Genomic DNA, 16206 nt, shown 5'->3' with positions numbered 1-16206 from the left:
TGATAAAGTGCATTTTCGGACAGCGATCGTAACCCCGGCATACCAAAAACTGTTCTAGCTGGAACAGACTCCTTATTAATCCAGAAAGACACCTGTGAAAGGATGACTGTCATGATGCAAGGAGTATATATCTGTATCATGAAGTAGCCCATCTTCCTTTGTAAGTGGAAATAAACAGTCATTATTACGTATTCACCTGTTAGGAAACAAGTATAGCAGCATTATCTTTGTCCACATATTATACAACCTTGGACATTGTTAATAAACAGGTAGGCAGGGTTCTGTGCATTTGACTTCTTTTTTAAAAACTGGCAAGGAAGGCTGAATTTGGCATCCTGAATAAAATTATGCAAATTGAATAGATTTACATATTCTACTCTTTTGCCTTTTTTCTAGTTTGCGTAATTCATTCTAGTTCTCCTGGTCGTTAGGGAGGGACGATGAGCCGCACAGAGCACACTAAAGCCCTGCACACACGGACGTTCTATTCATCCATGCTTTTGTCTTCTCCGATTCCAGCAGGCATTGCCCACAAAGTTTCAAGCACGAACTTCACAGCCATATGGGCTAGAATCTTCCTTTTTTTAAAATGAAAGATGAGACTCTTGGGAAGCTGAATTCTGCAGCCAATTGTCATCTTGCATATTTCCCTGTGCTCCTGCTGAACACATGCAAATAAGTGGTTTTCTTTATTTTGTTTTATAGGCAGTCCTATACCTGAAGCTTAGGGGCCGCGGTGGCTTAGTGGTTAAGACGCTGAACTGCAGACTGGAAGGTCGGCAGGTCAGCAGTTCGAGACCAGAGTGCTGCGTGACGGAGTGAGCTCCCGTCTTCGGTCCCAGCTTCTGCCAACCTAGCAGTTCGAAAGCAAGAAATTGCAAGTAGATAAATAGGTACCGCCTCGGCGGGAAAGGTAACAGCGTTCCGTGCACCTGGGTGTTCAGTCATGCCGGTCACATGACCACGGAAGCGTCTTCGGACAGCGCTGGCTCTTCGGCTTAGAAATGGAGATGAGCACCACACCCTAGAGTCGGACACGACTGGTTGGGGACACCTTTACTTTACCTTTTATACCCGAAGCTTAGAAACAAAAGCTGGATTCACATTGCCCATGACACAGCACCCTTCTTCAGCCTAAATTGCTGTGTGCATGAAAAAGCACCATGCCAGACGTCAGTCTCAGAGACTAGGTCAGGAATGTCCCAGCAGATTTAGACTAGCCAAGTTCTCTAAATGTGGCCAGATACTGAAGAGGGCTGCTTAAGTGACTATTTTCCAGTGTTAGCACTCCACGTGCAGTCGAGATCTTACCTGCATTAGATTTTATTGTTTCACTAGAGACTGTTTGCCCTATCAGGTCATACTGGAGAAGACTGGAAGATTCTTGTGGTATTTCCACTGAATACAATGGTCCTTTTTTCCAGGTGTAAATAATCTCACTTTTAGGATAGGCATCTGAGTCAGAGAGAGAGAGAGAAACCTTTGTCATGTATTAATTACACTTAACTCTCAGTGCTTCACTAAACAATCATGTCCTCTGGATCCATTTGCTTCTGGTTTGGAACTAGCCATAAAGAACTTTGGCCTCTGGAGCGCCCAGTTTGGATTGCAGTGTCTCATTATTCCAAATGGAAGGAGAGGACTTCAAACTATCATGGTGAAAGGCACTTATTATCTCACAGAATATATGGGGAAGATGGACATCCCATACTCTATTTGCATCATTAGACGCAAACATTTTGTACTTCTTCAACATGCATTTGCACTGAACTTTTGGTTGGTGTGCAACAGTCAAATTAGTGGACAGTGGGGTCGAATGGCTTTGAAATACAAGAAGTCCAACCTGTGACTATTCTACATAAAGCATCCAGTAGAGAAGCAGTGCCCATTCACAAAGCAGTATTATTCACCGATCGCTGCTCTTGTGAAAGGCCACTGTGCTTACACTGTGTATGTTTAAGCTTCATGTAGAACTGGCACAGACTGAACCTCTTGTGTTTTATAGCCATTGGGCTCTAGTGGGTAATATCCAGGTTAAGTTAGCTGGACTGAGATCCCATTGAAATTGATGGGATTAAAGTCATCAAGGTAGTCTCACTGATTTCAGTGGGAGGAAAGTGCAACTAACTTAGCCTGGATTTTTCTCTATAGATTGAGTAGGTGGGTGGGTGGGTGCGTGGGCAGGCCAACTTATATCAACACTTCATGCATCTGATGGAATGTGTTCTAGTCCACAGAAGATTATGCTATAATAGAACTGCAGTCAATAAGTCCCATCAAGCTCACTGGAGTAAGCATGGATGGGAGTGTGCTGTCAATCTGTTCATCTTTAAGGTGCCACAAGGTGCTGTTGTTTTCGCTGCAACAACTAACACAGCTACTACTCTGGAAGCTTTCAAGCCGGTGTCACTTTACACCATGATTCCAACAATACACCTCCACTTTCTTGAGTTAACCTTTACTTCTGGCAATTTCAACAATGCCTGATAAGTTATTGATGATACCAGATTTATATAGAAGCCATGGTATTTTTCTTTCAATGTCACCAGTATACCTGTGGTTGAAAGGGAAGTGGTATGGTGTCCTTTATACAAATTTAGGAGCAACCCTTCTGCATTGTAGAATAAGGTTTTTTAACACCATCTTCAGGCATTCTCCCTTCTTCCACACCATCAGGTAAGAACTTTCATGTCCCTCCAGTGTAGCCAAGGTGGAATAGAGGTGGGCAGTTTCTACCTTCTGGATTAGGCTAGGTGTATCACTTTTTATGTCAAAGTCATTAGGAAAGGAAACGTAAAACCTAGAATTCAATCCAGACAGGTCCTTTCTTTTCCCTTCAGCTTGGGCAAGGAACCCTGATACAACTCAAGGTTGTCACATCCTAATGCAAGATTGTCACATCCTAATGCAAATTCCATGAGACAGTTATTTTACGCTTGAAACATGGTATCTTCCATCTCCAACTGGCAATTCTAGGGTTTAATATGGAATGTGAGTGCAGGTGACATGAGTGCAGCATGGCTTGCCAAACTTCTGTCTTATCATTAACTCATCTTTGTGCAGGAGACTCATCCCCAGGCAAATGGTTTGGCTAGAAAATAAGAGAGGGAGGAGAGGGAATCCACTTCCTTCTTATGCACTGATCTAGCGGAACAAGTCCTTATCCCAGAGTAAAGTCTACTGGTTCAAGCAAATATTGCTCCCGAGGACAGCAGTTTTACCAGGTGATTTTGCCCAATATGTATGTGGATACTACGTGAATTTGCAGGACCAGTTGTAATTTACGGTGGCCAGGTTTGCATGAAAAATGAGTTGCTTAGTCTGTGCCCAAACCTGGACTTCTGCCTTGTCAAGGGAGAGAAAGCCAGAGAAATAACCCATGGTTTGTTGTAGGGTTGTTTCTCTGGCTTGTCTCTCCCCTGACAAGCCAGAGGTCCAGGTTTGGACACAGTGCTAAACAACCCAGAAATGGATCACCCCTGGGTTGTTTAGCTTGCAGTGGGAGCAACCAGCAGTATGCACTAGCACATTTGTTCATTCCCAGTACGAATTGGGCTGTTGAAATAAGCATTTTATTCTTATGCTGGAATAAGAAAGTTATGAAAGCATAGCTTTACTGACATTCTATTCTGTCCAATTAAAGTTAGTATACAACATATGATTAACAGGATAAGCAGGACAGGAACCATTAGGGCAGCAGTAATATTTTCTGCCTCCAGGGACCAATAGTTCTCAGGGCCATCTTTGTCAGAAGACTATGCAACATCATTGGGGTCTGATCCGGATCCCATTCCCAATTTTCTATATGCGGGGGACCCAACAGTCATAAACCAGGAGCATATCTTTGGCCTACCAGTCACTACTAATGACCTCCAGACTGAAAACAACCTACCTAAAACATTATACTGGTGTCCAAATGACCTCTCAAGTCTCTCCACCCTATTTGTAGGCAGAGAAATTGGAAGGCTCATTTCTTTCTTTTTTTTAATCATGAAATTTTATTTTATTCTGAAACAAGGTTAACAAAATAAAGGCAAAAAGAAGGAGGAGGAGGAACATAATAATAAATCACAATCACTGAAGAAACAAAAGAATTCATTAATTATTAAATCTAAGTAGGAGCTCAATTTCTGATGAAAGAAAAAATGCAAGTTCTACAACATATGAAAGGAGCGTGTGCCGGTGTATGCCATTTTGTGTGTTTGTGCATAGTAATCAGGTGGAGCTCACCATCAGGAGGCCATAGCACAACTTCTTTCTTTTTTCCTCAGGGTTTTGGATTTTTGAGCTATCACCGCAAGTGGCAACAGCAGCAACTGTGTTGGTAACCTGGCCACCATTTTGCATCCTCCACAATGCCCTATACCTAGTGTCATTCCAGGGCATTATGGAGAGCAGGCAGCCACCACTGGGGGTGGGGGGAATGGTGGATAAAATTCTGCAAATTCTCCCTCTATTTCTAGGGGAGTAAGAAAAAGAAAAATAGCAGAAAAATGAATTCTGAGAAATTTGGCCCAGCTCTAGTTCAGAGTTCAGCTCCTTCCCCAGGTTCTCACATATTAAATTTCTGTGGTGTGGTTGTGGATACATCGGGGCTGTGTTTCCACAACAATGGAAGGAGAAGCTAATGGAGGGGTACTGGATTTTTTAAAAAGGAATTGGCTTTGCTGCGAGCAGGGCTCCACGAGCAGGTTCTCCGCAGCAGTAAAGATCGCTTCATAGAACATACTTTCCGGTGGGGATTGGAATGAATGTCATCTGACTAGAAGAGGCTGCTCAACCAATAAGAGAGCCTTCCCCCCTCTCCCCACCCCCATCTCCTTTCTCCTGAAAGTCCAGATGCACCTGCATTTCAGGAACAAGCCTCATTGAGCACAAGGGGAGTTACTTCTGAGTAAACACACATATGCTTGTGCTGGGAAAGAGTGGAGGGGGGGAGAGAACACAAAGATGGAAACCAGCCACCATTTTACTCTATAACAAATGTGGCAGACAAGGCTCTAACATAGGCCCAAGCTTCCTAAAGCCTTACTGCGCTTGATCACTGGAACGGAGGAGGGGGGAAGTACTGACTTCCTATGTGTGCATTTGGCAGACAAGACTCATTGAGCATAATGGGTGTTACTCCTGAGTAGATGCTACTTTGTGCTGGGAAACAAAGAGGTGGGAGACAGGAAACACCTCTTCACTGAGGTCACTGTGAGAGGCATGCCCCTGGGCAGGGTTAGGATACCCGAGGTCAATGCGGGGGTTGGGGCAGACAATGACTATACCACCGAGAACCCGACTTAAGGAAAAGGATCGGACTTCAAGCAGTCTCAGGAAATCTGGATTTTCCCTGATAAGCTCTGGGGTGGCTGCTGGATGGCCATGGCATCATCTATCCCTAACAAGCAGCCAGCTCAGAGTAAATCGCTGGTGGAAACAGGCCCCTGGTCTCTAATGCAGATGCTTATAATACCACTCCTTTCCCAAAAGCCCTGTGGCAGGTATAAGGGAGATGGTGTTGTGTCCAGCTCGGAGGAAGAGGTGGAGATAGTACCATGCCAATATCTGCCTTCCAATTTCCCAAAAGTTTTCTTCCCCCATGAAAGAGGCTTTCTTTTTCTGCCTCATTCGCAGGGTGCTTTAGAATTTTTGTTAGTGTTTTTGAGCTTACCATTGCGAAGTGGAGGATGGTGTGGTGTGTGTATTTTTTTTTTCCTATTACATATCTCTCCATCATTCTGCTGGCTACCTGGCAGCCCATGCTTCTTGATCTGAAAATGCCCCATGGGGGAGGAGTTACCTCATAACATCTTCCCCTGAGCTTTAATTAAAATGCAAGAAGCCAGGGAGACTGCAGGCCACCATGGGAATGACTGTCCAATGAAATTCAGGACACATGAGCACACTCAGCCACATCATAACTAAGGTAAGCACAAGATCCCCACACCCCACCTGTGAGAACTTCACTGAAATTTTCATCTCTTTGGAACTTTTTCTTGAAAGCAGTTTCTTTTCTACCAAATTGAATGAGAATGGTTGGGAAACAGTGGAAGATATTTTCATCACAGCATTAAAACAAGTACCATGCTCAACTTAATTCTTCCAAATTATTTTGCTCTTAAAATAAATAAAAAACGCCATTAGGTAAGAATTCTTTCTTCACGCAATTGCACTGTTCAGATAAAAAAGTCATAATTGAAGCAATATCAGCAACATGGGATACATACATATCGAAAGAGATAATCTCCACTAGTATACCCTGTTGCTTCAGTTATGACTGATCAACTGCTTCAGCTTTGATGACTATCTGGATAATTTTAACAGCTGGCAAAACAATGTTCTTGACAGGCATGAAGAAATACTCTCAAATAATAAAGAAATTCTTAGGAGCAAGTGACTAATCAATCTGATGAAAAATCTTTATTGTATCAATACCTTCAAAATTGAATTTTGCCATGGCAAAGGCAAAAAGTTTAATATATTCACAGAGCAATCCCATGGCTCCTCAGACCATCCCAGGACCCATAGGTTGATACAAATGCCCACCCGCAATACTGTAGACACAGCTACAACCTCAGTGGCAGGAATCCAAATGTGGATTCTTCCACCCTCACTTCCCCACACCCCTTGCAGCCACCACAGAAAGCACAGCAGTGGCTTTTCTTCCAAGGATGCAACAGAGATCACGGAGGGTGAAAGGGGGTGTTCTGGTGGGAAGGGAGGGACGAGGAAGCCTGGATCCACCACATTTAGATGAAACGATTCTGTATTTATTAGTTCTAGTTAGATGAATACATGCAAGAAAATGGGAAAGTAATCAGACCAAGGAAAAGGGGGTCCCTAAAAGTTATCTTCCTAGTAAAATTAACTGCTTACCAAAACTCTGATAAGCACCAAAAAGGCAACTAGGGACCATTCGCGAGCCCTTTAATTTACTCTTGATCAACCAATCCAATATGATTTTTTGAACTTAACCTAATCTTAACTTTGTCAGAAACTGTGCTTGAAATTTATGATCTTTATGTGTTATACTAAGGTTACTTAATGACATTACTCTGTTGTTTGCTTGTATGTTGTCAACATTATAGTTATATATATGCCAAATTTAACAATGAAATCCTCAGCCAGAACCATGTCTGTTCCTTTTACTTCCATCCACGTATTTCCCAAAAAATCACTGCACACATCTGGGAGTTTATTAAACTTGTCTACAACAGACATAATCCAGAATAAAGGGAGATGAAAAGCAATGAGAGCCAGCTAATGTCTTGCCGCTAGAAAGATCAGGCCAGACCAAGGTTGCAATCTATGTACTTTTCTGAGAAAACAGGGATACGCTCAGGCTATGCATTATATGCAGCACTTTGAAAACAGGTACCATTAGTGTCATTGGATGCTTCCAGATAGAGGGTTCCTAGTGCTACCAGTCAAAATGCATTGTACAGCAGATATTCTGTCTTTTCCTCCTTAATGGATTTTTGTTTTCTGGAAAGAATAAAAGATGAAAGAAGCAGCAGGAAAAAAACAGGAGGGTTACAAACTGAAGATGACAATGGCTGGATCCCCTGTAAAATTCCATGACTGAGACAGGACAATTGCACAACAAAAGCCTCATCTGGAAGCACCCTTGTACCCTTAACAGTGCTCATCCAAATACGCTATTTTTTTTTTAGGTTTCGTACTCAATAATCCATTTCTGCTTTTGTTCCTCTATTTCCCGGCTGTTGCATTTGTTCCATTTCTAATAGACAGCCAGGATGACCAAATATAATCCGGTCTTCCTGCTTGTATGTTAGTTTTGGGTTTACAGCTGAGCTTTTTCTTTTCTTTTCCTTCTGCAAAAAGACACAACTTCTTTCTCCTGGTGCAGAGGTTAGAGTGTTGGACTAGGACTGAGGCGGACCTGACTTCAAAACTCCACTCAGCCAAGAAGCTCATTGGGTGGCCTTAAACCAGTCGCCCGCTCTCTCTCTCTCTCTCTCTCTCCCCCCCCCCCCCAGCCTAACCTACCTCACAGGGCTATTGGAAGGAAAAAATGGGATGGGGAAAGCACTTTATAAGCCACCTTGAGTTCCTTGGACAAAAGGTGGCATATCAATGTAAAAAATAAACAAACAAATAAATAAATCATAGTTTTCTATTCAAAATATGCTATTTTTTGAAAAACTGACACAATAGCAAACATCGAAGACCTTTTTGTACTGTGAGGATGATTACAAGTTACATGGCCACGTTCTGCAATACCATGTGCCGGCTAGAGTTCAGGAACTCTTATCAGAATCCCGTGCTTTGAAAAACTATCCTGGCTATCCAGGCTGGAAGATTATAGCATAAACCGATATGCAGGCAATGCAATGCACATGACAAAGCACTGCAAAACAAAACCAACAACCAACAATAGCACATCCCGTTTATAGATTTTTTAAAATATATATAAACAGATTTTTTTAATGTGAAACTTTTTGGCATAAAACACCAGTTTCAATCACAATACCACTTATAAACTGAGCCAGAACCAAACAGGAACAGGCCAAGCCTCACTGGCTTAGTTATAGCAGTTTATAGGTTTGTAAGTGTAGCATGCTTGTATTTGTTACTGACGCTGGCCTTTTCTGCCAAAACATTTCACATTTTTAACATCAGTTTATAATTTTTTTAAAAAATCTATAAGATAGCAATCCTACAGCCACTAGACACTGTCGAGAGCATCATAGGATTTTTCAGTTTACTGGCTCCAAACTCCAAATAAACTGGATGTGCTATTATTGGTTGTTTTGGTTGATTTGGAGATTATAATGTAGTGAATTCTTTCTTTAAGGGCCTGCTAGTAAGTGATGTGCTTTCATTATATTTTATATATTTGTTTTTATTCATTTGATTTGTAGCCTGCCTTTCCATCAAGAAAATGGCACTCAAGGAGGCTTATGGAAGTCAGTGCTGTTTCAAACAACAATGTATGAAGACGTCCTATATTCTGCTAGCAAAGCTTTGCCTCTGCTGAGAGATGTGAATTATTAGCAAACTTACAGCTCCCAAACTTCAGTGGACAAGCATGCCCATCCATAGGGAAGTTTACCAGATGCATTGGACAATCGGCATTAATGGTAAGTCTAAAAAGGACAAGAGGAGAATTGAGCTGAGCTGAATCATTGTCAGAGGGAAAATACATACAAGAGGAGAAAGTAGAGAGACTTCTTACCTCATTGTGTAGAGAATGGTGCCATTCTGCATTATCCTGAAAAGTCTGTTCGGTGTCGTCATATTGTGAGCAATTGACTTTTTCCCATTTCTAAAAAAGGTGTCTGGTGTCCATATTTTGCTGACCATCAAATTGTTCAATCTCAGAATTTCAGTGGGCCCACCAAATTTCAACCGCTTATCAATCCATGTTTGCCGAAAGAAAACATCCATGGTATATTCCTACAGGAAAAGGAATCAGCCAAGGTCAGGGCCAGCCATTTCTGACAAGGGCTGCATTCCCTCAGGGGCAATGTGTCGGGGGCTGCAATGCTGGTGGTGGGTAGGACCGAAGCCAGTGGTGGGCAAGGCCTGAGCTAAAACAGAGTGGGACCACTTCCTTTTCTCTCTCTCTACCACCCCCTTTCTTTCTGTTTCTCATTCTCTGACAACCCATCTCTCCCCCACCCACCCCTCTCTCCTTCTTCCTCTCCACCTAGCAGACTGTCACAGGAAGAACAGATCACTCTTGCCAGAGGTCTGAACTGAGCACTTGCACAGGGCTTTAGAAACTAGGCTGAGGGCTGCTTGAAATTAGGGAAAGGGCAGCCCTAAGGTCTTAGGTTGCCCATCCCTGCTTTATAGTAACAGTATATGGTGGGAAAGCTTATGAGCTCATGTTAACTGCATTTCATTCACTACTTAATCACTTTAATCCTATTATCCTTAAGTAGTTACTAAAAAGGGCCAGTCTATGAAGGGGAAAGAAATATCCTATTTCCTTAATTGTTTCATGAAGAATAGCCACAAATTAATCCGTGAATGGATAATTTACTATCAGTAAAACGGAGATCTTAATGTGTATTCACAAAACAGAATGAAATTCCCCGATACTAATATCTTAAAACAGATGCATGGCACCAATTTAGGAAAAGGTAGGTTTTTAGTAGAGGTTTAGATTTAATGGGGATGTGGCAGGGCAAAAGCTTTCCTGGAGTGAGAGCCAAGGGAGTGGGTGGGAATAGACCGGACAGGGGCCAAGTGTGACATTCTGCAAACTCAAAGAGTGCTAGCGGAGCTCTGCTGAATTTTTCTGATGTGCACACAGTTGCCCATTATGCTTGTGCAAGCAGCTGCGCAACCAGCTGCACAACAGGAATGCACAACAGGGATGTTCCATGGGGTTGCACAAGAGTTATGCAAAACCACTTGCTCAAGCATGCTTGCGCAAACGTGACTTTAGTTAGAGTCTTCCCTTGCGCATTGTTCTGAACCTAGTTTCTGCAAGCACAACGTCATTTGCGCTAACGGAATGACACAGTTGGATAATGCCCACTGACTGAATTTTAGAAGACTTATTTTGAGAAGAAGAGGGGATTCCAGAGGGTTGGGCTATAATCAAAAAGGGGAGTGCTGGCCCAAGACATCTTGCTGCCTGGAACAAAGCTCAAATGGCCCCTGTGCCTGCTGGTTTAAAAAGTCTTGCTGCACCATTCAGACATCCTCCCTGCCCCATTGTGCCACCTGAAGAAAGGGAACTTGGTAGGCACCTATGGGAGCAGAAGAAGGATACCTTTACTTGTCTGTCTCCTTTTTAAACTGGTGCACTTTGTCAATATATTTTGAGAGGACAACATACTGTGCATTATTACTGTCCTTCAGGACAACATACTGTGCATTATTACTGTTGTTATTATTGCTATTGTTATTATTAAACATATAACTGAACTTTTGGTCCTCTAGGGCCCCACCAAGGCTGTTGCACCATCAAAACCTTACCTACATAAGACCAGTTTAAATGAATAGGACTTGCACAACAGCCCAAATCCTTCTTTTGTGCTATTCTAATTCATTTTCAATTAGGCTTACACAGAACATATTTGCAGTGGTTACTATTTTATTCACTGGCTGGGTTTGGATGCAATACTAAACTATGGTTTACCATTAGAAGAATGAACCTTAGGCTTATTAGCTTCCCTTTTCCCTTTCCTCCTCCAGTGCGACTGCAGTTTAGTGTTATGTCTTAACATGAACAAGCTGTGGTTATTAGTCATAACTATGGTTTACTGAAGCTAGCCAACGTCTAATGAGAGCTGCTGGCAGCAGTCAGGAGATTTGGGGCAAGGTGTCATCAGTATGCTGATGACACTCAGCTCTGTTTCTCTGCAACATCTGAATTGCGAGAGGCAGTGCAAGTTCTGAACTGATGCCTGGATGCAGTTATGGACTGGATGAAGGTCTATACATTGAAGCTAAATCCTGACAAGACAGAGACCCTATGGGTGGGTGGTTCGCAGGTCCAGGAATTGGGCTGTTCACCTGTTATGGATGGGGTTACACTCCCTCTGAAGCAACGGGTATGCAGTCTGGGAGTGCTTCTGGATCCATCTTTGCCACTAGAGACCCAGGTGACCTCAGTGGATTAGAGCATCCATTATCAGCTCTGACTGGTGGGTGCTCCAGCTACACCCATTCCTAGATAGCGATAGCCTAGCCACTATGAGCCACACACTGGTAACCTTACAATTAAACTATTGTAATACACCCTATGTCAGCCTCCCTTGCATCTGGTTCGGAAGCCACAGCTCGTGCAGAATGCAGCAGCTAGGATGCTCAATGGGGCACCAAGGTATACATATATTACACCTGTGTCAAAAGGACTGTACTGACTGCCTATTAGCAATGTTCAAGGTTTTGCTGTTGACATACAAAGCCCTAAACGACTCAGGACCAGGACACCTAGCTGACTGTCTTCCCTTATCTATACCCAGTCAACCCCTGAGATCTTCTGAGGGGGCCTTATTGGTTGTTCCACAGCCAATGGAATGTTGCCAGGTAGCAGTACATAAGCGGGTCTTCTCAGTGGTGGCACCCACCTTTCGGAACACTCTCCCATATGTCATTCAACAGGCAGAAATGGTAGCAATTTTTAAACACCTCATGAAAACTCACCTATTCACACAGGCTTTTCCTGACCTGTGAGGGACTCTGTTATCACCTTGTTTTATTGTTATGACGTAATTTTTTTAAAATTACAATGTTAAATGTTCTTACTTGTTTCTAATTATTTACTATTTTATCTTGTTTCTATAGCATTATGTTTTATTTTAATGTAAACCACTTAAAGTTTTTAATCTATTAAGTGATGAAAGAAAGAAAGAAAAAAAGAAAGACTTTAAACTGTGGTTTATGAAGTTGATTTGTTTCAATAAACCATCATTAAAATTAACCTCACTTTAGGGTTGGGATGTAATGTTAAACTGCAGTGGCAGCTGCTGCCCACTGGGTCTGCTGGGGTGGAGAGCAGGTTCACCAGAGTCAGAGCCAATGGGTCACCAGAGATGGAGCTGTCTTTTGAACCTCAGCACCCAATGCCACAGAAATGGGAAAGGGGCACTCCTTTGAATCCACTGTTCCAGAAAAACCTCACATTGCACAGAGAATCAAGTGATTTTGATTCATGATTTTGATTCATTTTTCATGAGTGAAAAATAGTGTGCAGGGGGGGGAATCCACACAGCCACATAAAACAACAACATTCCATTGTAACCTATTGCAAAAGGGGACACTGAGAAAGCATGACTGCAAAGCTGTGTGTGCAGGGGGTGGGGTTACCATAATAAAATCTCTAAGCAGTTCATGTATAAATATTAAAAATTAACAACAACAACAACAAAAACAAAGTTGATTCTCAGCAACAGGTTCTGAGAGCATGGCCACCACAAAGCATCCCCAAACCCTTCTGCTGAATGTCTGCTCAGAAGTAAGGAGGACTGGCTCGCTCAGCATGCATCACAGTACTAGCCAATGGAGCCATGGAGCTTCCAGGAACAGCAAACAGATCAGCCTAGAAAAGTGCAGCAGCAGGCGTGCTGCGCTTGCTAAAGAACAAGACAAATTACTTTTGAGAGGGGTGGGAGGAAAGACAGGAGGCAAGGGGTCGCTGCAGGGGGGGTGTCATTCCCCACACACACCTACACACTAGCACTGCATGTGCTAAACTGTAGCTAACTGAAACAGAAGTGAATGCTCCTGATCTCTTCCTCGCAGCCATGCTAGAGGAGAGGAAGGGGGAAGCTCAAGACCCCCTCACATAATGCTAAACCACAGTTTACTCTTACCTCTGAATGCACCACTCTGTGTACCCTTTGATGGGGAGGGCTGTAACTCCCTATCAAAGTAGATAAACTGGCTATAGAAAGCTTCATTTCAGTGGTTCCCCTAAGCCCTGTCCCCCAACAGCCTAACTAACTTTTATGGCATTACATATTTAAAAAACAAAGAACTGATGTCATTCGTCTTTGTGAGATTACACTCCATATTTCAAATCCTTTCTGAGCGCATTACTGTGAAGTTTGCAAGAACTTTCCAAATCCTTTGTAGATAAAATAGCCTATGTGGGCAGGCAAAGAAGCCCAAAGCCAGAATTTAGGTTCGAAAAGCCCCATTTCACCAGCCTGACTGACCATACATCCTCAACAGCAACAGCACAATCCTATATACAGGTCTACTCAGAAGTAAGTCACCTTGATTTCAGTGAGGCTTACTTCCAGACGGTAAACTATAGCCTGCGGCTCATTGATTTCAGTGGGCATTACAAGCACGATTTCAATCTTAAGATAATTGATGGCAGCCACAAAATAAAGAGAACTCTAATTAGAAATTGAGACCAGGTTCCAGAATGAAAGGGGTCCTAATGACATTGAAGAGGAGGATCTGGGTTTACACTATCTATTGAGAACACACACGTGTTGATGACTCAACATAACTAGGTGCCTGTCGCCATCTGCTCTTACAGTGAGCAAAGGAAACATTCCCTTGCTTGGTGCGATGGACATTGGCCAAGTTTCCCTTCCCCGCCTCTGAGTTCTGATGCTGTGTAATTCTCTGCATTGTGGTTGTGGTGCAAACGCCCGCAATCTTCTTACAACGCTGATGCCGTCTTAACCAACAAACCCGCCTTCCCACCTAGTAAGGCCGGAGAGGATCTAAGACGCCCATCCGTTTACATTGTGATGGAAGAGTTTCATCTAGACGCGTGCTTTTAACAGGCCATCTCACAAACAGGCACTCGCACACTGAAAAGGGGGGGGGGGTCCTCCTCCAGCCCTGCCCATCATTTATGCAAAACAGTTTGTCCGTGCAGCCCCTCGACGGGAAATGCATTGCCGGGTCGCTGCATTGCAAGGCAGAGATTGTCAAGAAGATTAAAGCGAGTAATCTGCTCTAATGACTCGGATGCCGCCGTAATGGCTCCTAGAAAACAGGGGCAGGGCCGGCCGGCCCCTTTGCAACGGAGGGGCTAGAGGGGTGGGGAGGAGAAAAGGGGTAACGATCCCCTGTGATTCAAGGCGCCTCGCAACTACCAGCGGGGGGGGGGGATTCAGGGTGTGTGTGGCGGGGTAAGTAGCCTTACCATTTCCACGTCTGATACAGGACCAAAGCTGGTCACGTAGATGTCTGTCTTGACTTCGGTCACCGCTCCTGGGAAGCAGTTAGAGGAAAAGTTTGCACGAGAGCCGGGGGGGGGGGGTGAAGAGGGAGAGACTTCGATGGATGAACTGTGCATTTGACCACACCAACAACAGCGAGGGCGCGCATCGCGGCTGCCTTTCCCTCTCCCTTGCTCTTTCCCACCCCACGAGAGAGCCACCGGGTTGCATCGCGCGGGAGAAAAAGCAACTTGTTCGCAGGCGCTTAGCCAAGAGTTGCTGTTGCTTCGTTTCGCCTGCCCCGAAGTGAGGCGCTGGGAGAAGGGGGAGAGCGCGCGCCACTCAGCCAGGCACCTTCGGGAGGAGGCAGCGGGGGGGGGGCCCACTCGGGTGGGGAGGGGCGCGGGGGCTTCAGCTTCCAGCCCGATCCTAACCATTCTCGGAAATCTGTATGGGGCTGCAGTCCTATCCCCGCTCCCCTGGGAGTAAGCGCCATTGACCGCAGTGGGGCTTACTTCCGAGTAGGCCTGGCCCAGGGCTCCACTGCCAGTCTCCCCCTGGCGCGCCCAACCGTGGAGGCCCCACGGTGGGCCTATGGGGCTTCCTCCCCCGAGGGAGCGCGCCTAGGGCTGCAGCCTCGGTTCCCGGGAAGGGCGGCTGAGTCCGGGGGCTGCCGCTTTAGACCGATAGGAAAGGTCAGATGATGGACGTTCACTATCAGAGGGAGGAAAGTGGCGGGGGGGGGGGGAGAGAGTGTGTGTGTGCGTGTGTGTGTGTGTGTGTGTATAAAGGAACTAAGCACCTGGACCGTCTCTGCCTCCACAGCCAGGTCGGAGCCGGTTGTCATAGCCGTCCAAGAGCTTGTCCAGGATTCGGGAGACGTTCTCCGAGTAGAGGCCGCCCTCGTCGGCCGTGGCGTCCATCGCCAGCACCCGGTCGAGGCTGCAAAGGCAATCAAAGAGCTCCTCGGTCACCCGGCGTGTCCTCGCCCTCGCCGCCTCGCAAACAAAGTTGCTCCTCGCTCCTGATCCACGCGCAGCCATCGCGGACGTGTCCACGCCCGCTCCCACCTGGGCCGGGAAGGGGAGAGCATCCCTGCCCCCGGCCTGGGGGAACTCGAGCTTTACTTACCATGCAGCGAGGCACATCCAAGGGAGCCGCCACGCCATGCCTGCGGGCCGCCCAAAACCCTGATGCCGACCTGGTCAGCTGGAGCAAGTCTCCGACTTCTTCCTTCCCCCTCGGCTTTCTCCTTACTCCCAGTAGTAAACCTGAATGCTGGTTTACTACTGGTCAAGTGCAGATGGACTTGGGCTGACCTCCCCCCCTCCTTTCTTGTAGCCCCACCTTCCTGAGTCTCCTGTTTCCCGAGGGGGGGGGGTGTATCGTCTCTGATATTCCCCCACCGTCCGGTCAGCCTCATCCGAGTGCTTCAGTTGTGGAATTACAGTTTGAAGGGACGGTGCTCGGGCCGAGTGCAGTGACAATAATCGAATAAGGCATTAGGGGAGATTAAAAGGAAGAAATCCAGGGCTAGTTTTGGCATGGAATTACCAGGGACCCGTTAGGAAATCTGGAAACGCGCTGGCATCTTGCTGATAGAGATTAT

General features: G+C 45.1%; 1 protein-coding gene across 3 annotated transcripts in view; it reads right to left on the bottom strand.

Annotated features, from left to right (window-relative positions):
- The window catches only part of GABRA6 (gamma-aminobutyric acid type A receptor subunit alpha6), a 57732-nt gene extending 41766 nt beyond the window's left edge, over nt 1-15966 (bottom strand). For 2 of the 3 annotated variants that reach the window (XM_084832390.1, XM_084832392.1), the window contains exons 1-7: nt 15729-15966; nt 15400-15539; nt 14582-14649; nt 9188-9408; nt 9016-9098; nt 1312-1455; nt 44-196 (exon numbers count right to left, since the gene is read on the bottom strand). In XM_084832390.1, the coding sequence (XP_084688516.1) occupies nt 44-196; nt 1312-1455; nt 9016-9098; nt 9188-9408; nt 14582-14649; nt 15400-15539; nt 15729-15766 (847 nt within the window). In that variant the 5' untranslated portion in view covers nt 15767-15966. The remainder of the gene's footprint in view (nt 1-43; nt 197-1311; nt 1456-9015; nt 9099-9187; nt 9409-14581; nt 14650-15399; nt 15540-15728) is intronic. The other variant, XM_084832391.1, reaches the window with a different exon arrangement.
- Between the last annotated feature and the right edge of the window lie 240 nt (nt 15967-16206).

This window comes from Heloderma suspectum, chromosome 2, assembly GCF_057233095.1.
Source record: "Heloderma suspectum isolate Gila_16-S chromosome 2, 16-S_ref, whole genome shotgun sequence".
Taxonomy (NCBI): domain Eukaryota; kingdom Metazoa; phylum Chordata; class Lepidosauria; order Squamata; family Helodermatidae; genus Heloderma; species Heloderma suspectum.
The sequence above is the reverse complement of the archived record's forward strand: the minus strand, read 5'-3'. Positions and strand labels throughout refer to the sequence as shown.